Here is an 18,743-nt window from a genome sequence, read left to right on the forward strand (position 1 = left end):
TTAGAGCTACCAAAAAGAAATTAGTTGCTCTTGAAATAACAAGACAAAAAAGAACGTTCTTTTCTGAGCCATAACATCCGAAGAGCTGGAAGCAGTTGTGTTTGTATGTGTGATGTGGAAGCCAGTGAATTTCATGTGAAGGAAGGGATTGCAAACGAAGAACAGAAAAAGCAGTTTTCCTGGATTTCAGATGTCAAACTCTGAGGCTGTTTCACTCACCCACTCAGCACCTCCACATTCATCCCTTTCATGTGTTGCATTGTCAGTGATTTCTGTTTTTGTGTGTTTTGATGCCAGAAGACAAACAATAAAATCGCATGTATATGCGGCCTTAGAGCAATTTTCTACCAGAGTTTTTGATTGAGGTTAAACAGAAGCATCCTGGTCATGCTGTCAGTTGGCAGGCAAAGGCATCATATTTTAAAATTCACATAGTTTTAAAGCAAGCTCATCTTTTCTGGCTCAATAATAAACTAATTACATATATTAAATAGTATAGAGCTAAGTTCCTGTTTCAGATTAAGCCTCATAATGGCAAGGTCCAGGCCAAAGCAGACATTTGCCTGATGTCTCTGGCTGGAGGACCCGGAGCACGGTGCCAGCTGTCCGAGGGCCTGTCAGGTAGCACTGGCCTGACTCGGTCCTGGGTCAGGGCTCCCTGTGCACAGAAGGCACCAGGCATGCCACTGAGGAGGGCCTGGACACCTACAGTGTGTGGCAGCGATCTTGTTTGGTCATTCCCTGAAAAAGGTGATCCCAGGTCAGGTTAGGCCGTGCCAATGGTGTCCCTTTTGGGGTGTGTCTGAGAATAAAAGGTTTTATTTCTAGAAGATGATCTGGTTCCAACCAGGCTTGCTTCATGGCTCATCATTTTTCTGCCTTTTCTCCCTCCCTTTGGTAATCCTCAGGGCATTGTGCAGAGACTTGGAGGTGGGACCATTTATTCAGTGACCAATTGTTGTAGTCTTGAAAGCTTCTCGTTGCTTGGTCACCTGTTAGTGGTACCTCTCTCTCCTTAAGCAGCTGGGTGACTTCAGAGGGATGCAGTGCAGTGGTGAGAGCTTTGCTTTTAGAGTTAGCCTCTGGCTTGATTTCTAGCACCAACCTCTACTAGACGAGTTACTTAACTTTTCTGCACCTTAGTTTCCTCCCGACAGGCTTGTCATGAAAATAAAATGTGACTAGATAGGTCAAGCAGGGAGCATTGGCCCTGGTAGGCACCAAACACATTAAGTTCCTTCAGATTGCAGGTGAAACAGACTTTATTTTGTATTCCTCTTGTTCCCTCTGCTCCTGCTTGGAGGAAACTTTAAACTAAGATGTGTTATCTGTGGTTCTGAGTATGCCTGGGAGGACTCTGGGCCAGCCTCATTACCCAGATGGGAAGGGAATCAGCTCTTTACCCTGGATGGACTCTTGATGATTCTGCCAAGTCCTTGCTTCCACGAAGTAGCCGCACACCATCATTTTGCCCTTCTTCCCCTCTCTTATTGTAGAGAACCCGAAGCTTACTTATTAGACCACATTGTCTGGTTTTGGGAAGTGGGTTGTATAGTTGAAGTTAATACCCAAGGATGAAACTTGTCGACTTTAAAACAACCTAGTTACTACTTTACAGTTTACAATGGAAGCTTTCTTCCATTTTCACTCATGTGAGGATCCATCACAGGCTCATGTTTTGTAACATCTCATCTAAAAGTATCATCCAGCTGCTGCCCCCTTCCCACTAATCCCTTGATTGGAACAAATATTTTTTGAGCACTTGGTATGTACCAGGCCCCATGCCAGGTGCTAAAGCTATGAGAAAATATGGGGTCTGGTTTTAAAGAGTTTAATATGTGGTGGAGGAGGCATTCAGTATTTCTCAAGTTATAAAGCAAGGCAGACTGAAGATGAATGGAGGGATAGAAAGAACATATTATTCATCCTTTGTGCGCCCTGCACTGTATCCTTTCCGTTGATACAGTAATCTAGACATCGGTATTAATGCTTCTGGGTGGTGTTACTGTTACACCTCAAGGTCAGGAGGTCTGAGTTTGTCTCAGCTCATCTGCCACTTCACTAGCTGATTGAATTCAGGTATGTATCTCTTCAGTCCTCAGTTTCTTTCACTGTAAAGTTTAAGCTGCTAGGATTCATAACCCTCTCCACTTTGCCCCACTACTTTTTACTGAATTTACAACCCTTGTCACTTATATAATGTCATGAAAGTGATTAAAAACACTCTGATGCAGTCCTGAATTCTGGATGTCGATTTACAGGGTACTTTTATTCTCTCCATTTCTGCCCACAAGTTTTCAAACTGGAAAAGCTTGCAGATTTATTTTTAAAAATCTAAGTGAAAATTTCGTTAATAATAAAACTGTTCGTGTCCTGCTTTGTCTTACTCTGCAGGATCGGCTTTAACAATGTTTTGTAATTTCATGGCTTTGTAACCCTGCGAAGCACCCACTTTGTGTGGTTGCCCATGGTGGTCTTCAGAGGGAATCTTTCAAGTAGCATGTGTTTGCTGATCCTTCTGGGAAGGAGAAACAGACTGAAAAAATCAAGGAAGAAGCTTGGGGAAGGGTTGGGGGACAAAGACTGCGGCTTTAGCCTGCTTTCTGGAGACTGTGATTTGGTTGATTTCAAGTCCTTAGCTGCTGCTTCCTCAGTCTGTGGGGGGAAAGGATGTGGGGCTGGAAGTAGGAGGGTGTCGGGGGAGGGGAGGGTGCTGCAGGGAGTGGGTGTGGGCAGAGGCTGCAAGGCTGCCAGGGTTCTCAGTGTGCCGGAAGTGCAGGTTTGGCTGTGGGGAATGGAATGTTCCCTCTTGCCCTCCAAGAGCAGAAACAGCTGTGGAAGCGCTTGAAAAGAAGATTGCTAAATGAAAAAAAAAAATTAATACGAAAATAAAACCCACACTGGAAAACGCAACAAAACTGTCTGTAACAGAGTGAGAGCTCTTGAAGAGAACTTTCTTTCCACCTAGGATCTCTTTTTTTCAGCTGGGGCAGGCCAGATCGTCTGCCCAGCTTTTCCTCTCCTAAGAAAGCCTCATGTGTCTCATTTTGTTTGGACAGAAAATGGGTTCATTATGCTGATCACAAGATCATTGTTACTTTAGTTCTCCTAATGAGGGGCCAGAACCTGTCGCTGACTACATGAAAAATTGAAACAAATACTAGTTTTCAAAGGAGATCTCTGTTAGTAGAGGATTATTGTCAGCAAATTTAGCGGAAATCTTGTTTGTAGTTGGAAATTTAATCCTTCAGCCAAGTTCCCGACAGTATTTATTTTAGAACATCATCTTTTTTAAATAACTCCCTTAATGGTTTAAACTTTTAGTATTTTAGGCAAGGATAAGACTGAGAGCCAGCCTGGAACTTGTCTTACACATCAGGGTCGATTGTGCAATCTTTTATGTGAGTGTTTATTTTAAGTGTTCTTCTGAGTCTGAAAGGCTTGTTTGGCTATTATAGCTGGTATTTCATATAGTTAGAAATAATAACTTTTCTGGTTTCAAGTCTGTTTCATGCCATCATACTTTATATACTTGCTTTTAAAGAATAAGTTACCAGTCCCAAAGTAGATAAAAATCTAGTGGAAGAGGGCAGGCCAGCTCAGAGCTAGTGGCTAGTGAGGAGGACCAGCCGGCCTGTGGCTCCCTCAGATAGGGCCGATGCTAGGCCTTTGCAGCCAGCACCCAGCGCCCACCCCGGGTCTCTGCACTGAGCACAGCGAGGCAGTGCTTTGCCCAATCCAGGAGTGAGAAACAGTATGGTTATTATTTTCATTCTTGAGGCTCTCTGAATATGTACTTTGGTTCTCAGGGAAGTTCATGAAGTAATACTTCACTATACTCCTAACAATGGAAGCTAATAAGTACCTCGGGATTGGGTTATGGCTTTTTCAGTGGTTATTTTTACCCAGTCTTTTGGGGTTTGCATGAAGGATAGTCTATGAAAGGGATTGTGTGAAATTGCATGCTAATTCAGAGAGGCCTCTGAAAATTACAGGGATCAATGATTGTTCTAGCCCTTCCCTTCTTCAGCCTACGTCAGTCCTACTTTTGTGAAAGTCCACTTGCCCTCTTTTCTGTCCGTGCGGATCCATGCCGGGTGGAGAAGAGCAGAATGGGTGCCTGTCTACGAGACAGTGCAAAGTCAAGGATGCTCCCCCTGCTACCCCTTGCCTTAAAAGTATCTGGGCCCCAGTGATCTGAAGAATTGCTCTGTCCATTTTACAGTCTCTGACCCCAGTTTTCACCCTTAACTTCTACCTGGTGGAAGTTTGGACGTAAAGAACATCACCTGTGCTATGTCACCAGACCTGGGAAAGACTGGGAATCATTAGACTGGCATCGGATTCTCAGTCACTGGAAGCGGGAGAGGGACATTCCGGCAGTTCTCTGCTCTAATTGCACATTAGACTAAACTGAGGAGCTTTGAAAATGTCCATCGACCCAGGCCCTGCACACAACAACTGAATCAGAATCTCGAGGAGTGTGGGGCGAAAGTGTTTGGTGTCTCCCCAGGTTATTTTCTAGTGGGCAGCAGGATAAAGAACTAATACTAAGAGAAACCAGGGCCTCTCGGAGAGAACTGCCCATGAAAGAACCCGTCATACTCCAGAGCTTCCCAGACCCTCTCCTAAAGCTGTATCATGGGGTTGCTTTGCTGTGGTGCACTGCCCCCGGCCTTCCCATGACTTGTCGTTACCATTGGACTTCCCACATGACCTTTCTCTTCTGCAGTTCAGCGCATGCATGTAGTTGAATATAGGCGTTCGGCAGTCTCTTTCTGAATTGTCAGTGCCCACAGTCAAAGCAGGGAGACCTACTTCAAATGAGGGTCCTGTGTTCAGGGTAGGGGAGTACAGCATGCAAAGGCAGCCCTTTGCCAGTAGTCCCCGCTGAGCTCCCTGGCGCAGTGGGTCTGGGTTGGGAGCAGGCAATTGTAACTCTCACTTGACTGTTTTTAAGGGGGGAGGGGGGAGGAGGAAGAGGCTATCTTAAAAAAATTAAAAAGGCACAGGCCTTTAAGAGTTAAATTACACAACTCCCTTTTTATTTTTAAAGTCAGTGGATTCCTTGTTGTCGTTGCTGAGAAAGATAAATTGATACCACATGTTGCCTCCAGACAAAACCCTCTCTGTGTTCCCGGGGAAGCACATGCAGCTGGTGTCTGGGTTAGTGGACAGTCTGCACAAGGTAAACACGGTTGGGAAGGGGTTGGAGCCGACATAGGGTAGCAACAGTTAGAAATCACCAGTTACTCCCGACTGGCACAGCACCTTTGAAATACTTTTAAGAGTTAGAAATCTTTTCCTGGAAGGAGCCACCCTCTCACTTTTTGGCTTCAAGTATATGATGGTTGGAAAACAGTGAGTGAGTGCTTGTGATGTCACTGCTTCCGTGTGCGGGATCAGACAGTCGAGAGCATTTTGTGCTTGGCACACGAGTGAGTACTTTGCATTCGTAATTCCATCTAATCTTCCCAGAGACTCTAGAGTGTAACAGAGAGGGTGCTTGTAACCCCATTTTCTGAAAGAGCCAACCAAATTTAAGTCATTTGCCCAAGGTCACAAGATGAATGCCAGGGCCTGGATTCTGACTCGGAGCTGGCTCAGATCAAAGCCTGTGATCTTCCTCCAGAGTCACACGGCCTCCCTCTCTCTGTTGGCCACCTTCAACTGCATGTGTGAATTATCTGCTTTGTGAAGTAGTGAGGGAATACTTTTTCATTTCAGGCAGCTTCTCTCCAATACCTAATCTAATCTGTTTGGGGTCCATGTGTCTTCACAACCAGTGGCATATACGTAGTGGCCATATACATTTTAGCATTGGCAATAAATGTATCATGCAGTAGAAAACTGCCTTCAGGATAGTAAGAAAAGTGAAGTGACAGATTCTGATGAGGACAGTTACCTTGATACTAATTTTTCGAGGAGGGTGAAGCAAAGGGGCCCCTCTAGGCCCACACCACCACAGTCAGCAGTGCCGTGAAGTGTGAGCTCCCTCACGCTGCCTCCCCCACACGCCTGCTGCACCTAAAGGATCAGGCCCCTGGTTGCAGCTGCAGTCACACAGGACACAGATTTGCCTGTTTTGTTACTAATTAACCACCCCTAAAGCATTTCTGCACCTGTGTGGGCCTTGCTTCAGTGTAAATAGTTCAGTAAAAGATACTAACATAAAAACAAAATGAAAGGTATTGCTATCTCTTTTTTTTCCCTTTTTTCAAGCACATTGTGATAGATTTGCTTTAAGGGTTCCCTATATCTTTGGGCCAAGTTAGAGAAAAGCTGGCATGTTTGTCCCTGATGCTAAAATTTCTTCCTCAAGATGTCTTCTTTCCTGTAGTTCATCAGTGTCTGGGGTTCTTAGCAGTGGATTTAAATACCAGGACTGTTCACAGGGTTTGGGGTTGGGGATACAATAGCTTCTTTGCTCCTTTAGTAAAAGTAAGTGTGATTACAGAACAGCCTGAGCTGTAACAGCGGGAGTCCTGGTTGGTAGTATTTACTTTACACCTCGGCCTGGAGGAAAGCCCATTGTTAGTATTTCGGCCAATTAGCATCACCTGGCCTCACAAGGCATTTCAAAATGTACATGGAGATGTGGTAAGAAAAATCAGTCTAGTGCTGTCAGTGTTCCTCCTTTACCTTCAGCTCCCAGCCCCCACACTGATTAAAATTTTAGAAATTTGGACTATCAGTATGATATATGATAGTAGGAAAATCATAGAATCTTATTAATGGTAGTTTTACAGTTTAAAATGCACACAGTAAATTAGAAGCTAATTTACAGACCCTAATGGAGAGGTCTTTAAGAGCATTTAAACTACAGATCTTAAGAGGATTTTCCAGTTGGTTTGTCTGTTTTTATAAATATCATTTATTCACCCTTGGGAGTTTTTTTTTTTTGTCAGGGAAGTTGGGAAAATATTGCAGTTCTGACATTTTATCTGGCATTTAATTATTTACATTTTTGTGCTTCGACAAAATTGAGGGAGAGAAACTAGTGATTTGAATCATGACCTGTGAAGAAATTCAGAACACATGTCTGGTATCTGACCTTGGTGGGGGGCGGGGAGCATTGGAACGGGGGGTGGGGGGGTGGACAGAGGGGCCTTCATTGTTGGCCTTGGTCAGTGCCCCACCTTCAGACTGTGGGTTTCATAAGTGGACAGCTGGCCAGCCGTGTGGCTGGGGGCCTGTGAGGACGGTGGGGTGCAGGTTCATTATGTTGTCTTAGCAGTGGAGCTGGGAGAGCCTGTCTGAGTGTTGTGCGGGCGGTATGCCTTAGGGACTGGATTCTGCTGCGGATAACCCCTAAAGAGAAGAGTTGAGCAAAGATTGGACATGGAAGCTAATCACCTGTGTAGTAAGTTGGGGTTTGCTTCAGAATCCAAGGAAAGGTAACATTGGGTTGTATGGTACTGTCTTCTCCTCAGAATGAATATTGTGATGAAACACGCACACGGGCTCTCAAATAAGCCTCCGCTTTCAGGGTTGCTCTTCAGCAATAGTTTCTTTTAAATTAAAAATAAATTTTAGGAAAGACCTGAAAATTATTGCCCCTATTTCATAAACAGAAGTACAATAAGATTGTACCTTCGTATCCTTCCTTCTGAAATGTTTCCTTCTTTCAGTGTCAGCACAGACAGGGTAAATTGTGACGCCTGAATAATTTGGTGATAGACCTGTGAAAGGTTGTAAGGAAAAGCATTGAACTGGAGTTGAGAAAACAGATTTCGGTTTGGGTTCTTAGAGACGCTAGCTGTGTGAGCTTTTGTAAGTTATTTAGTATCTCTCAGCCTGAGACTTCGTGTCTTGGTGAGGTCACTGATACCAGCTTTGCAGGTTTATTGTGAGGATTCGAGACAACGAACCTAAAACCAGTGACCCAGTAGCTAGCAGCCCTGAAATCAGGCAGGCTCTTGGTTCTTCGCCCTTGCAGTCAGGGGCCTGGGCCCCATCCCCTGTGGTTCTGGTCCTAGGTGTAGATCCCAGCCCCTTCACCGGTACCCTTACAGAAGCTTGATTTCTGTTTCCAAGTATTAACCAGCAGTGACTTGTAATTTTATACAATTACTCACATGCATTTGTTGGGCTTTAGAGTTGCAGTGATAGACGAGCATTAGAAAATCCATATAGGATAATTTGGAGGTCTGTACAGTGTTTTATTTTTCCCAGTTGATTTGGAATTGGTCAAACTACAAATACAGTTCAAAAAGATTGTTTCTCTAAATGCTTTTTATAAAAGAGGGATAATTGGATATGTGTGATTGCTTGTTGATGCTGGGTGTTGGTACGCACTCTTCAGAATCCCGCGGCAAGGGAGCCTGGCGGGGGCAGGAGGAATTGAGCCAGGGCGCAGCTGCCCCCACGGAGCAGGAGCCGCAGGACCTGCTTGTGTTCTCACCAGGAAGCTCAAGTTGACGCTCTTATTTAAATGTCTATTCATCTGCGTACTCAGTGTTAGAACCACCTTGCACTTGCCTGGTTCTTAACCCCGCAGAATGAGTTTCAAGAGCATGCTTTATGTCTATTTTATTGGGAAAGTGTTTTCCTTTTTAAAGAAATGTAATTTCTGAACCATTAGTAGAGATGTCATTATTCTTTTAAAAAACGTAAGAGTGAAAGGGAAGCAGGATACGTAGTCTGTTGGGCAGAGCTGTCTCATCAGATACTCAGCGTGTGTTCTTTTCTCAGCTGTGTCTCTATGGCTGGGGCAGAAGTACTGACCCATGACCCATCGTTGCTGGTGCTCATCACCCAGCCCAAACTGTGGGCCCTCCTTGCACAGGAACAGATGCATGGGAAACACTGTGCATGTTTTGGGTTATTATGGTAAATGCTGCTGACGTTGTGTTTCAAAAACATTTGGTAGAGCACATGTATTTGTATCCTCTACATAAATACACTTGGTGATTGCCAGTTTTGTTTTGTTTTTAACTAGGGTAACATTTAGAATTGTTCATATTTGACGTATAGCATCAGCCAATGTCTTTTGTCCTGCAAATATCTGCTCATCAGGCCTGCGGGCGCTGTTTCAGATGTGGAGAATACTGTCCACTCCTCTCTTTTACAGTCTGTGAGGCCTTTTACAGGTTAGAATGAGCCAGCACCAGGCGGTGTCCACCATGGACTCTGTACCTGATAGAACCAGTAAGGACACCCTGCCTGGGTCGCCTGACAGGCTCCTGAAGTGTAGTATCACATAATCACCCTCACGTCATCTCTGCCAGGGAGGGGTGGTTTGGATGGTATGATGGCTGCAATGAAGGGGGAGGACTGAAGTGGCCGCACATGGGCTCAATGGTTTGTTCAGGGTCACAGGGTTGGTCAGTGACAGAGATGAAACTGGATGTGGGTCATCCCTGTCAGCTGGGCCTATCTACCAAGCCAGGGGAGTTCTTGCAAGATGGGTATAATTAGTGTTTGGGGATATTTTGCCCTATTTCTCCTGTTGAAAAACTAAACCTTTAAATTCAGAATATTTTCAGATTTATAGAAAAGTTCCAGAACTAGTATAGAGAGCTCTTATATGCCCAACATCATTTCCCCTATTGGTAACATATTGTATAGATTTGGTGCATTTGTCACCACTGATGAACCAATATCAATACCTTATTATTAATTAAAGTGCATGCTTTATTCAGATTGCGTTGGTTTATACCCAGTGCCCTTCTTCTGCTCCAGCATCCCACCTAGGGCACCACGCTACATTTAGTCATCCTACTTCCTTAGGTTCCTGGTGGCTCTGGACAGGCATGTGTTAAATGTCCTGTAATTGGGATTTGTCTGATGTGCTTCTCGTGATTAGACTGGGGTGATGGATTTGGCAAGGAAGACCATAGAGGAAAGTGTGTTTTCATCAGGCCACACCAAGCGTAGATGTTACCAACATGATATCCCTGTCAGTGTTGCCCGTGACCATGCGGCTGAGATAACCTCTGTCAGGTTTTTCCTCTGTGTCCTCCTTCCCGTGCTGTGTGCTGTGGGAGGAAGTTGCTGTGCTCAGACCACACGTCCTTGCATGGGGAGTGTCTTGCCTACTTCTGTCAACTCAGGAAATCCTACTCTACCGTTTTTTTCTTACACCTGTCAGGTGTGACACTGTAGTCGGAGGAGATGGAGTCGTAGGTAAGAATTCACACCAGTTTGGAGTTCATTAGAGATGGTTAAGAAATGTAGGTGCTGCCTCTACACTGGTGGAGGAGGGGACCATGAGAGAATAAAATAGCCCCCCAGGTGATTAATGACCCTTAGAAAGCCGGGGGGGGGGGGGAGCTGTTGCAAAGTGCAGGGAGAGAGTGGTGTGGTAATCAAGTACAAATGAGAACTTCAGGATAAGAAATACAATTACAGAAAGGACAACAAAACATGGGAATTTGTGAAAAACAGTGTCAGTGAACTTATACATTCCCAGCATCTCCTGGATATGAAACAATCCCCCACCTCCTAAAGATGAAACTTGCTGTTTATGATGTCATTTAGTTCCAGGCCAAGGAGGGTCATGCCAGTGTTTAAAAATGAGTCTGATTAACTATTCCTTCTTGGTGCTTAGCTTTCGGACCATTCTGGCTCATATTCCACATTTTCCCTTCTCTCCACAGAACTCTATCCGGCACAACCTGTCCCTACACAGCCGGTTCATGCGTGTCCAGAATGAGGGAACTGGCAAGAGCTCTTGGTGGATCATCAACCCCGACGGAGGGAAGAGTGGGAAGGCGCCCCGGCGGCGGGCTGTCTCCATGGACAACAGCAACAAGTATACCAAGAGTCGTAGCCGTGCAGCTAAGAAGAAAGCAGCCCTGCAGACAGCCCCCGAGTCAGCAGATGACAGCCCCTCCCAGCTCTCCAAGTGGCCTGGGAGCCCCACGTCCCGCAGCAGCGATGAGCTGGATGCATGGACGGACTTTCGCTCTCGCACCAATTCCAACGCCAGCACAGTCAGTAGCCGCCTGTCGCCCATCCTGGCAAGCACAGAGCTAGATGACGTCCAGGATGATGACGCACCACTCTCCCCCATGCTCTATAGCAGCTCGGCCAGCCTCTCGCCCTCTGGAAGTAAGCCGTGCACCGTGGAGCTGCCACGGCTGACCGACATGGCCGGCACCATGAATCTGAACGATGGGCTGGCTGACAACCTCATGGATGACCTGCTGGATAACATCACACTCCCGTCGTCTCAGCCATCCCCCACCGGCGGGCTCATGCAGCGGAGCTCTAGCTTCCCATACACCACCAAGGGCTCTGGCCTGGGCTCCCCGACCAGCTCCTATAACAGCAGCGTGTTTGGCCCCTCGTCTCTGAATTCCCTGCGCCAGTCTCCCATGCAGACCATCCAAGAGAACAAGCCAGCTACCTTCTCTTCCATGTCACACTATTTTACCCAGACACTCCAGGACCTGCTCTCTTCAGACTCACTCAGCCACAGCGATGTCATGATGACCCAGTCGGACCCCTTGATGTCTCAGGCCAGCACCGCTGTGTCTGCCCAGAACTCCCGCCGGAACGTGATGCTTCGCAATGACCCGATGATGTCCTTTGCCGCCCAGCCTACCCAGGGGAGTTTGGTCAATCAGAACTTGCTCCACCACCAGCACCAAACCCAGGGCGCTCTCAGTGGCAGCCGTGCCTTGTCGAATTCTGTCAGCAACATGGGCTTGAGCGATTCCAGCAGCCTTGGGTCAGCCAAACACCAGCAGCAGTCTCCCATCAGCCAGTCTATGCAAACCCTCTCGGACTCTCTCTCAGGCTCCTCCTTGTACTCAACTAGTGCAAACCTTTCCGTCATGGGCCATGAGAAGTTCCCTAGCGACTTGGACCTGGACATGTTCAATGGGAGCTTGGAATGTGACATGGACTCCATTATTCGTAGTGAACTCATGGATGCCGATGGGTTGGATTTTAACTTTGATTCCCTCATCTCCACACAGAATGTTGTTGGTTTGAACGTGGGGAGCTTCACTGGTGCTAAGCAGGCCTCATCTCAGAGCTGGGTGCCAGGCTGAAGGATCACTGAGGAAAGGGGAAGTGGGCAAAGCAGGTCAGTGCCCAATGCTACGGCATAATCATAACAAAGTGGGGGTGATTGGGGGAGGCTGTCTGTTATTTACCAGTAGTTTGAACTTGACTCCACATGGAGAAACTACAAATCATGAAGCAGTGGTACATGGTAACATGGCTGCCAACCAGTTCATCTCCAAGTTTTACCTGCAGAATAAACAGGGCTGTCAGGTGCCCCTCCCCAGAATTTACTGACAGCTCAGGAATTTTATTGCCAGTAAAAAGTAACACACACATTCATAGATGTCATTCTTCTTTGTGTTCAGTTGCCCTTGCTAACCTATGACACAGGTCCCCTTACTTGACGGATGGATGAGGATAGAAGGGAAGGGTGGAAGGGGAGGAAGGTGGGACCTTAGCTCACACAAACATCAAGGTTGAGGACCCAGGAAGAGGACTTGCTTAGACTCTCAAGTCCAACGCTGCCACTGTCGATCTTCAGTATCATCATTTTATCTTTCTTTCCGTTAAAGTAATGATTTGCAGGTGCTCCTAATTTAACTGTAGAATATGTATTCTGGACTCCTTCATACATGATCATTTCCACTAGAAGCAAGATCTGTTAGATTCTTTGCCATAGTACTAAGCATCTTTATTAGTGTTCAGCCTCTAAACGTTTAAAAGAGCAAAAGGATTAAATTGGAAACAGACTTTTTTATGTGAGAGCACTTACTCATGTGCTTCATGTCCCCCAATGTATGAATGATGTCAGATTCTAAACAGAGTGACATGGGCTGCGAACAGTGACAGAGACTTTCTAATTGTGGCATTTTAATCGTGTTGGAATCAGAAAGATCACGCAACATGATGTGATAAGAAAAGCATTTGATTGGAATCAGAAGTTGAGTGTTCTGTCCCCTTCTGCTCTCCGCCTGCTATTGAGAGTGTGTCACTTAACCCCCGGGCTTCCATTTCCAGTTTTATAAAATGAGGCCGATAGCCCCTGTTAACTTTACAGGGTTATTGCAAGAGTCAAATGCACTGAGGTATGTGAAAGTGCTTTGTAAAACTGCAGTGGGCTGAAATGTTTACTGTATAAACTAGGTGAACACACTGACTAACAGATGAATAAGCAGGAAGCTCAGAGAGGTTAAATAGTTTGTCCAGGGTCCCACAGCTGGACCCAGAATCCATATTTCTTGAATGACTTGAACCATAATAGTTCTTTATAATTTTATCTGGATAGTAAAAACTGGGAAGTGCTTTGAACTGGAGCCAGAGTAGCAGAAAATAGACAAGCTTCTCCCGAAACTCACCTCCTCAAGAAATAAGATGAGCCCTGAGGTCTTCTAGCAGGTTTGCACCCGCAGACCCTTCCATGGTGAAGGGCTCTGCTCTGCTTCAGCTGCGTTTTTTTTTTAAGCTTCTTATACCCTTTTTTACATGGTGTAAGAGAAAAATGGGATCCAAAGCATAAAAACCTGAACCTTGTTTAACCCTCTGCCCTGGTGGAGGAATTACAAGGGTCTCCTATGGTGAGCTCCCTCCAGCTCATCGGGAGTTGTGGAGAGGGGAATGTCAAGTGTAGTGAAGCTAAAGCTTCTCAGCTCTCCCAGGCATACGTGGGGCCCTAATGGGACTCAGACATCTGTTTTCAGTCATTTAATAGCCGCTGAGATAGTGAAGAGACTGTAATGGAAGCTAAAGACAGTGACACACTTTCTAACCAGCCGGTTCAGATCATACCAGAACTTGGCTTTTAGAAGAATAAACAGTTTGTCTTCCTTTAAGAAGAGGAACGCAATTGTGGCTTGAAAAGACCCAAGTAAGTTTTAATTCTCGTGTAGTTGTAAAGAGGCCACTTTCTACTTCATTAGAAAGTAAATTCAGAGGAAAATGTACTATCAGTTTTTGTCTGATTTTTTTTTTAGTGTAGGTTTTTCTTTGAGTTAAAATAGCAGACCTTTCTTGTGTATGTATAATTCTACAAGATTATATAAAAGTATTTTAAGGGAGATATAAGTACTTGAGTTTTTAAAACATTAATGAATTATTATTTTGATAATAAAAAGCACATTTATTATGTCCTAATGGAACTTGAGGGTCATTCAGTCACCTTCTTCCAAGAACATTTTGGGGGAGATAGCTTTGAGAAGACATTTCTTCAGTTAAAAATGGAAAGTCACTGAATTTTCCTGAAATTAAACTAGCTCAGTGTGACCAGAGCAAGAGAAGAAACACTATAAGGACTGGGTGGTAGGGGAGGGCATTGCTCTGCAAAAGTCCTTTTCTAGGTTTAGGATTTATTTCCATTTTTTGCTTTGAAATGAATTGTTCCTCTTAACAGCCAGGAGCACATGTGTCCTGAGTATTTTCTCTACTTTTAAACCTGTGTCCCTCACTTTACTGAAGATTCTCTTCTAAATTCACAAAACAGGCCTGAGGTCGCAATGTCAGACCTCACTTCACCCAAATTAAGCACCCAAGCATCCTAAGAGTTGTCCTGTGATGCCTTCTTTAAACCGGAAGTCATGGTATTCTCCAGATTCACTTCCTGACTTGGTCGCTGAAGGCCATGTGACCCTGAGGTGGAGCCATCTAGTTACAGAGTTGATAGAGCGGTTGATAGGTAGCCTTGCTGGAGAACTATGGTGAGATGCTTCTCTGTAGGGCTGGTCGTTTCATATGTCATTCACTTTAGACCGCATGTAAAAGCTTTCAACCTGTGGATCTATCTGGGAAAGAAAAAAAAATACATAATACCTTGGTGTGAGTGCCAGCTACTGGGGTGTAAAGGGCATTGTCATCTCTCGGGCACTCACAAAGCTTGGTGAAGAAATACACAGACTGGCAGCAGAGATGTCTGTGAGCGGTGTAGTGGTTGCAGAGCCGAGCTTCTGTCTAATAAGCCCTCCGGAGTTGGACATGTCTGCTCTCGGAAAGCAGCATCAATCCAGCTGTAGTTTTTATGTCAAAAGATTCCTGATTTCACAAGCTCTTTCATTCATCTTCATCCTTTGGCATATGGAGACCCCCATTAGGCTCCCTATAATCAATACTGGACTGCTCAGTGCAGTATTTAGTGTTGTTTTAAACTACTTTATGGTAAGGATTGGAAAAACATCAACCAGGAAAAGCCTGGCTGGAGAGGAAAAGGGTAGTTTTCTTTCTGTCTCTGCCACTGGTCACATCATTAATGAATCTCGTAGAATTATAGGTTTCTTGTTTGTCAAAAGAGGACAAAATCATAGAGTTTCAAGGAACAGTGTATGTATAATTTTAAACCTGAAGCTAGACATCCTGTCTGTGAAAGGGCCCTGGGAAGAGGTAGTGATGGTATGGGAATGCAAAGAAATGGTGGCAAACCAGTGTGGAAACAGCAGGTGCCAGTGCTGAAGCCCATTTAGAATTTATATTTAGGCTATTTTTCAAAAAGAGCAAATCTTGGATACTTGTTAGACTTACGTTTGAATGCTGTGAGTCTTTAAATATTCATGTTGGGAGACAGGACTAATTCTAACCAAATACAGGCCATGTAGGCCATTCATGTCACGTTTTCTTCTTGCTGTAGATATTTCTGTGTCAGGGCTATAGCACACGGTAGATACAAATCTGTGCATGCTGCATGGATAAATATACTCTGCCTTTTGCATTGTAACTATAGTCTAGTCTTTGGTTACAATAAGCCAGCCTCAAGAATTCTGCATCTGCAGAGCTCTCTATTCTTAAGCCCCAAATCTGAAGTGTCATTCATGGAGAGAATGGCTGTCTGGATCTTTTGACAGTGGATCTTATTGACAACAGTAAAGGAAAATTGAGGCAGCTGTGAAAAGGGGTTTTGTGTGCAGAGGCTGGTACATGATCCTTTAGTGCAGGGACATCTAGCACTAAAGGCTACTCCTCCTGGGCGTGAGAGTTTTTAATGCACCTGTGGTCACCTCTGGCCAGCCTGCTAATCAAGGGGACAGAGCCTGCGTGACTCTCACTTTAAGCGGTTGCCTTTATAAGTTGCATTCTGGAAAGGAAGGTCTTTTTTGGTCAAAGAGCTTATGTGAGGCATCAATAAATGGGTGAAATTCACCAGAATTACTACTGGAAATTCTTGTGAACTTTAAGCTCCTATTAAATGCTTCTTTTTAGAGTGTTTATAATGCTCAATATTGAACATCTTATAAATAATGTTTCAGAGCTGAGCCCCAGAGACAGTGAGCTGAAGTGGGTGGCTGGCTTGTGTCCAGCTGTGATGAACCAGCTCTAGAAATGAAGCAGAAGCTAAAGCAAGTGTCCTGAGGGCCTTTTACAGAAATCAGCATCTGGATTGAGTCTGAACTCTGGCCTGTTAGCACGGAACTCCTGAAGTACTAGGGCCTATGTTTTTATCCCCCGAAGAGAGACCATGTGACCATGGACTAGGACATTTGAAAGCAAGGTTGTGCCTGAAAACCAAGCGTAGTAAGGTTGCCGCACATGCTTGGGTCCTTTGCTTCAACCTCCCATGCAAGGCAGTTTTTCCTCTATGACAAGTGGTCCCCACCACCACTGCACCACCTTCCCTACCAGGCGTTTCTTGAGGGGAGTGACTCCTGTTTTTCCAAAAAAGTGTTTTATCTTTATCCAAGGATTTTATTATTATTATTATTATCATTATTATTGTCATTATTATTATTGCTTTTAGAGACAGAGGAATTAGAGAGAAACATTGGTTGCCTTCTGATATGCTCCCTGACCAGGGATCAAACCTGCAACCTGGGTATGTGCCCTGACCAGGAATTGAACCCATGGTTCTTCGGTCTGTGGGACAATATTCCAACCGAGCTACACTGGCTGGGGCAGGAACCCCTATTTTATTGACCTCTATCCCCTGTGCCCAGCACACTGCAGGGCAACCACTTCAGCTCAAAAGTGAATTTTGTTGGATGAGCTCAGGCTTTTCCTGAGCACTTGCACCAACATCGGGCCCACCATCTTGCCAGGCAGCCTATCCAGCAGTAGAATCCACTCCATGGCTGAGAAAGAGCTTGATGTATGACAAGGGCACACAAAAACTCAGCAAAAATCAAGGGGGAAAAGGCAAAGAATGCATAGTTCTCAAGGGGGCCGTTGACCTTTTCCAGCAATCCTCTAGGGCAGGATCTTCAGGGGCTTCCTTCGAACCTTGGCCCTGAGGTATCTTGAAGAAAAAGGATTTGATTCGAGGCGTCAGGAGCGGGACCAGCCTGAACTGAAGCACAGCGCTCTGTGCGGAGCTCCCGTGCCCTTGGCTGCGGGGGGCTGTTGCATTTCTTTCTCTTCCCCCTAATAGATGTGGACTTTACTCTCTAGATACTGTTTTTTTTAATAACCGTTTTTTTCCTGAAATCTGTAATGTTCATGTATTAAAGGATGAGAATTACTTAGTCGTGAAGGTCTCAGAGAGTAATTTCCATGTCCCTGAAGAATAAAACTTTAATTGCCAGTCTTGGCTTGATTCAAGGTTTGCATATCAGCATGTCCTCTCTCTGCTCCCACCCCTTCCACTTCCACTTTTCTCTCGTCTGTCTCTTTTCTCTCTTGTGAAAGAAGTTTGGACCATAAGTTGTTGTTTTTTTTTTAAGTAGTCCTGTTTGTGGAGTGTTTGATTTGACTCCTTGGGGGGAATTAATGGCCAAGAAGAGAAGGCCAGAGGTCCTAAGGTTGAAACCACCTGGGCCTCCCTTTGTATCCATGCCCCTGTAATTAATTGGAACTTTCATTGGTCGTTCATGTGTTCAGAAATGATCAACCCATCATATCTGTAAGTAATCAGAAAACATATATTGACTGAAAGACCTGTTAGATGGTATCCCTTTTGCCTGCCTCCCGAGTGCCTCCAGCCAGAGCACGCCCTGCCCAGCCCCAGTCAGTTCAGGTTGCCCTGCTGGCTGGGATGGGGACCCCACGGCAAGGAGGCCAGGGTCCTGCCTGCCACACAAATACCTTCTGCGCTCCTGGCCAGACTGCTGACGTCAGGATGGTCCTTTGTCTGTCTGTTGATCTTGATTCATCCTTGTGTCTCTCCTTTCAGTTCCTTCATGGTTTCCTTCCCTCGTTTTGTGGCTGTTGCTTCTCAACCACACTTGCTCCAAGCCCCTAGGGTCCTGAGGCATCCCCGCCTGGAGGGGTGACTCCTCGGCTGGTCCCCCACCCCCTCCAGCCGGTAAATGCAGTGTAGGGTCCCACAGGATGGGGCCTCAGCCAGCAAACATAAACGTGGTCATTTTCAGGTTCTGGTTTGTGGCTCTAACTAAGCACTTCCTCCTGGACTAGAGTTCCCTTCTGTTTGTAAATGGGGAGTCACTTCAGCGAGGACAGCATTTTGAGAGAAAAGCAGGCTCTTCCTTTGGGGGCTGGTAATAATGTGTGTGGTGGGATATACAGAAAGGGTGTGAAAAGGTAAATTCTTTATTAAATAATAAAGTTTTTAAATTATTAAAGCTAATATTTTAATTTTTCAAATTAAATTAGTTGGATGTTAAAATTGTGCCTTGTATTGATCCTCAAAAAGGTTCATGAGTTTTAGAAAGTTTTTTGGAATTGGAACCACCCTCTCCCAAAAAAGATATTAAAATTCTTTGTAGGTTTTGTCCCACAAGCAGTAGGCATCTGCCTGGATTCCAATAAAACCAAGTCTTAGTCGATGTGAGTAGGCCTGAATGCTGAGAGGGTGGTATTTGATTGGCAGAGAAGAAGAAGGGCTATTCAGAAGGATGGTTTATTCCTTTATTCAG

At 45.1% G+C, this 18,743-nt stretch overlaps 1 protein-coding gene across 2 annotated transcripts in view; it reads left to right on the plus strand.

Moving 5' to 3' along the window:
- The window catches only part of FOXO3 (forkhead box O3), a 108,905-nt gene that overhangs the window by 79,538 nt on the left and 10,624 nt on the right, over positions 1-18,743 (plus strand). For both annotated transcript variants that reach the window (XM_036024544.1, XM_036024543.1), the window contains one exon: positions 10,602-12,037. In XM_036024544.1, the coding sequence (XP_035880437.1) occupies positions 10,602-12,002 (1,401 nt within the window). In that variant the 3' untranslated portion in view covers positions 12,003-12,037. The remainder of the gene's footprint in view (positions 1-10,601; positions 12,038-18,743) is intronic.

The sequence above is a fragment of the Phyllostomus discolor genome, chromosome 4 (assembly GCF_004126475.2).
Source record: "Phyllostomus discolor isolate MPI-MPIP mPhyDis1 chromosome 4, mPhyDis1.pri.v3, whole genome shotgun sequence".
NCBI classification, from domain to species: domain Eukaryota; kingdom Metazoa; phylum Chordata; class Mammalia; order Chiroptera; family Phyllostomidae; genus Phyllostomus; species Phyllostomus discolor.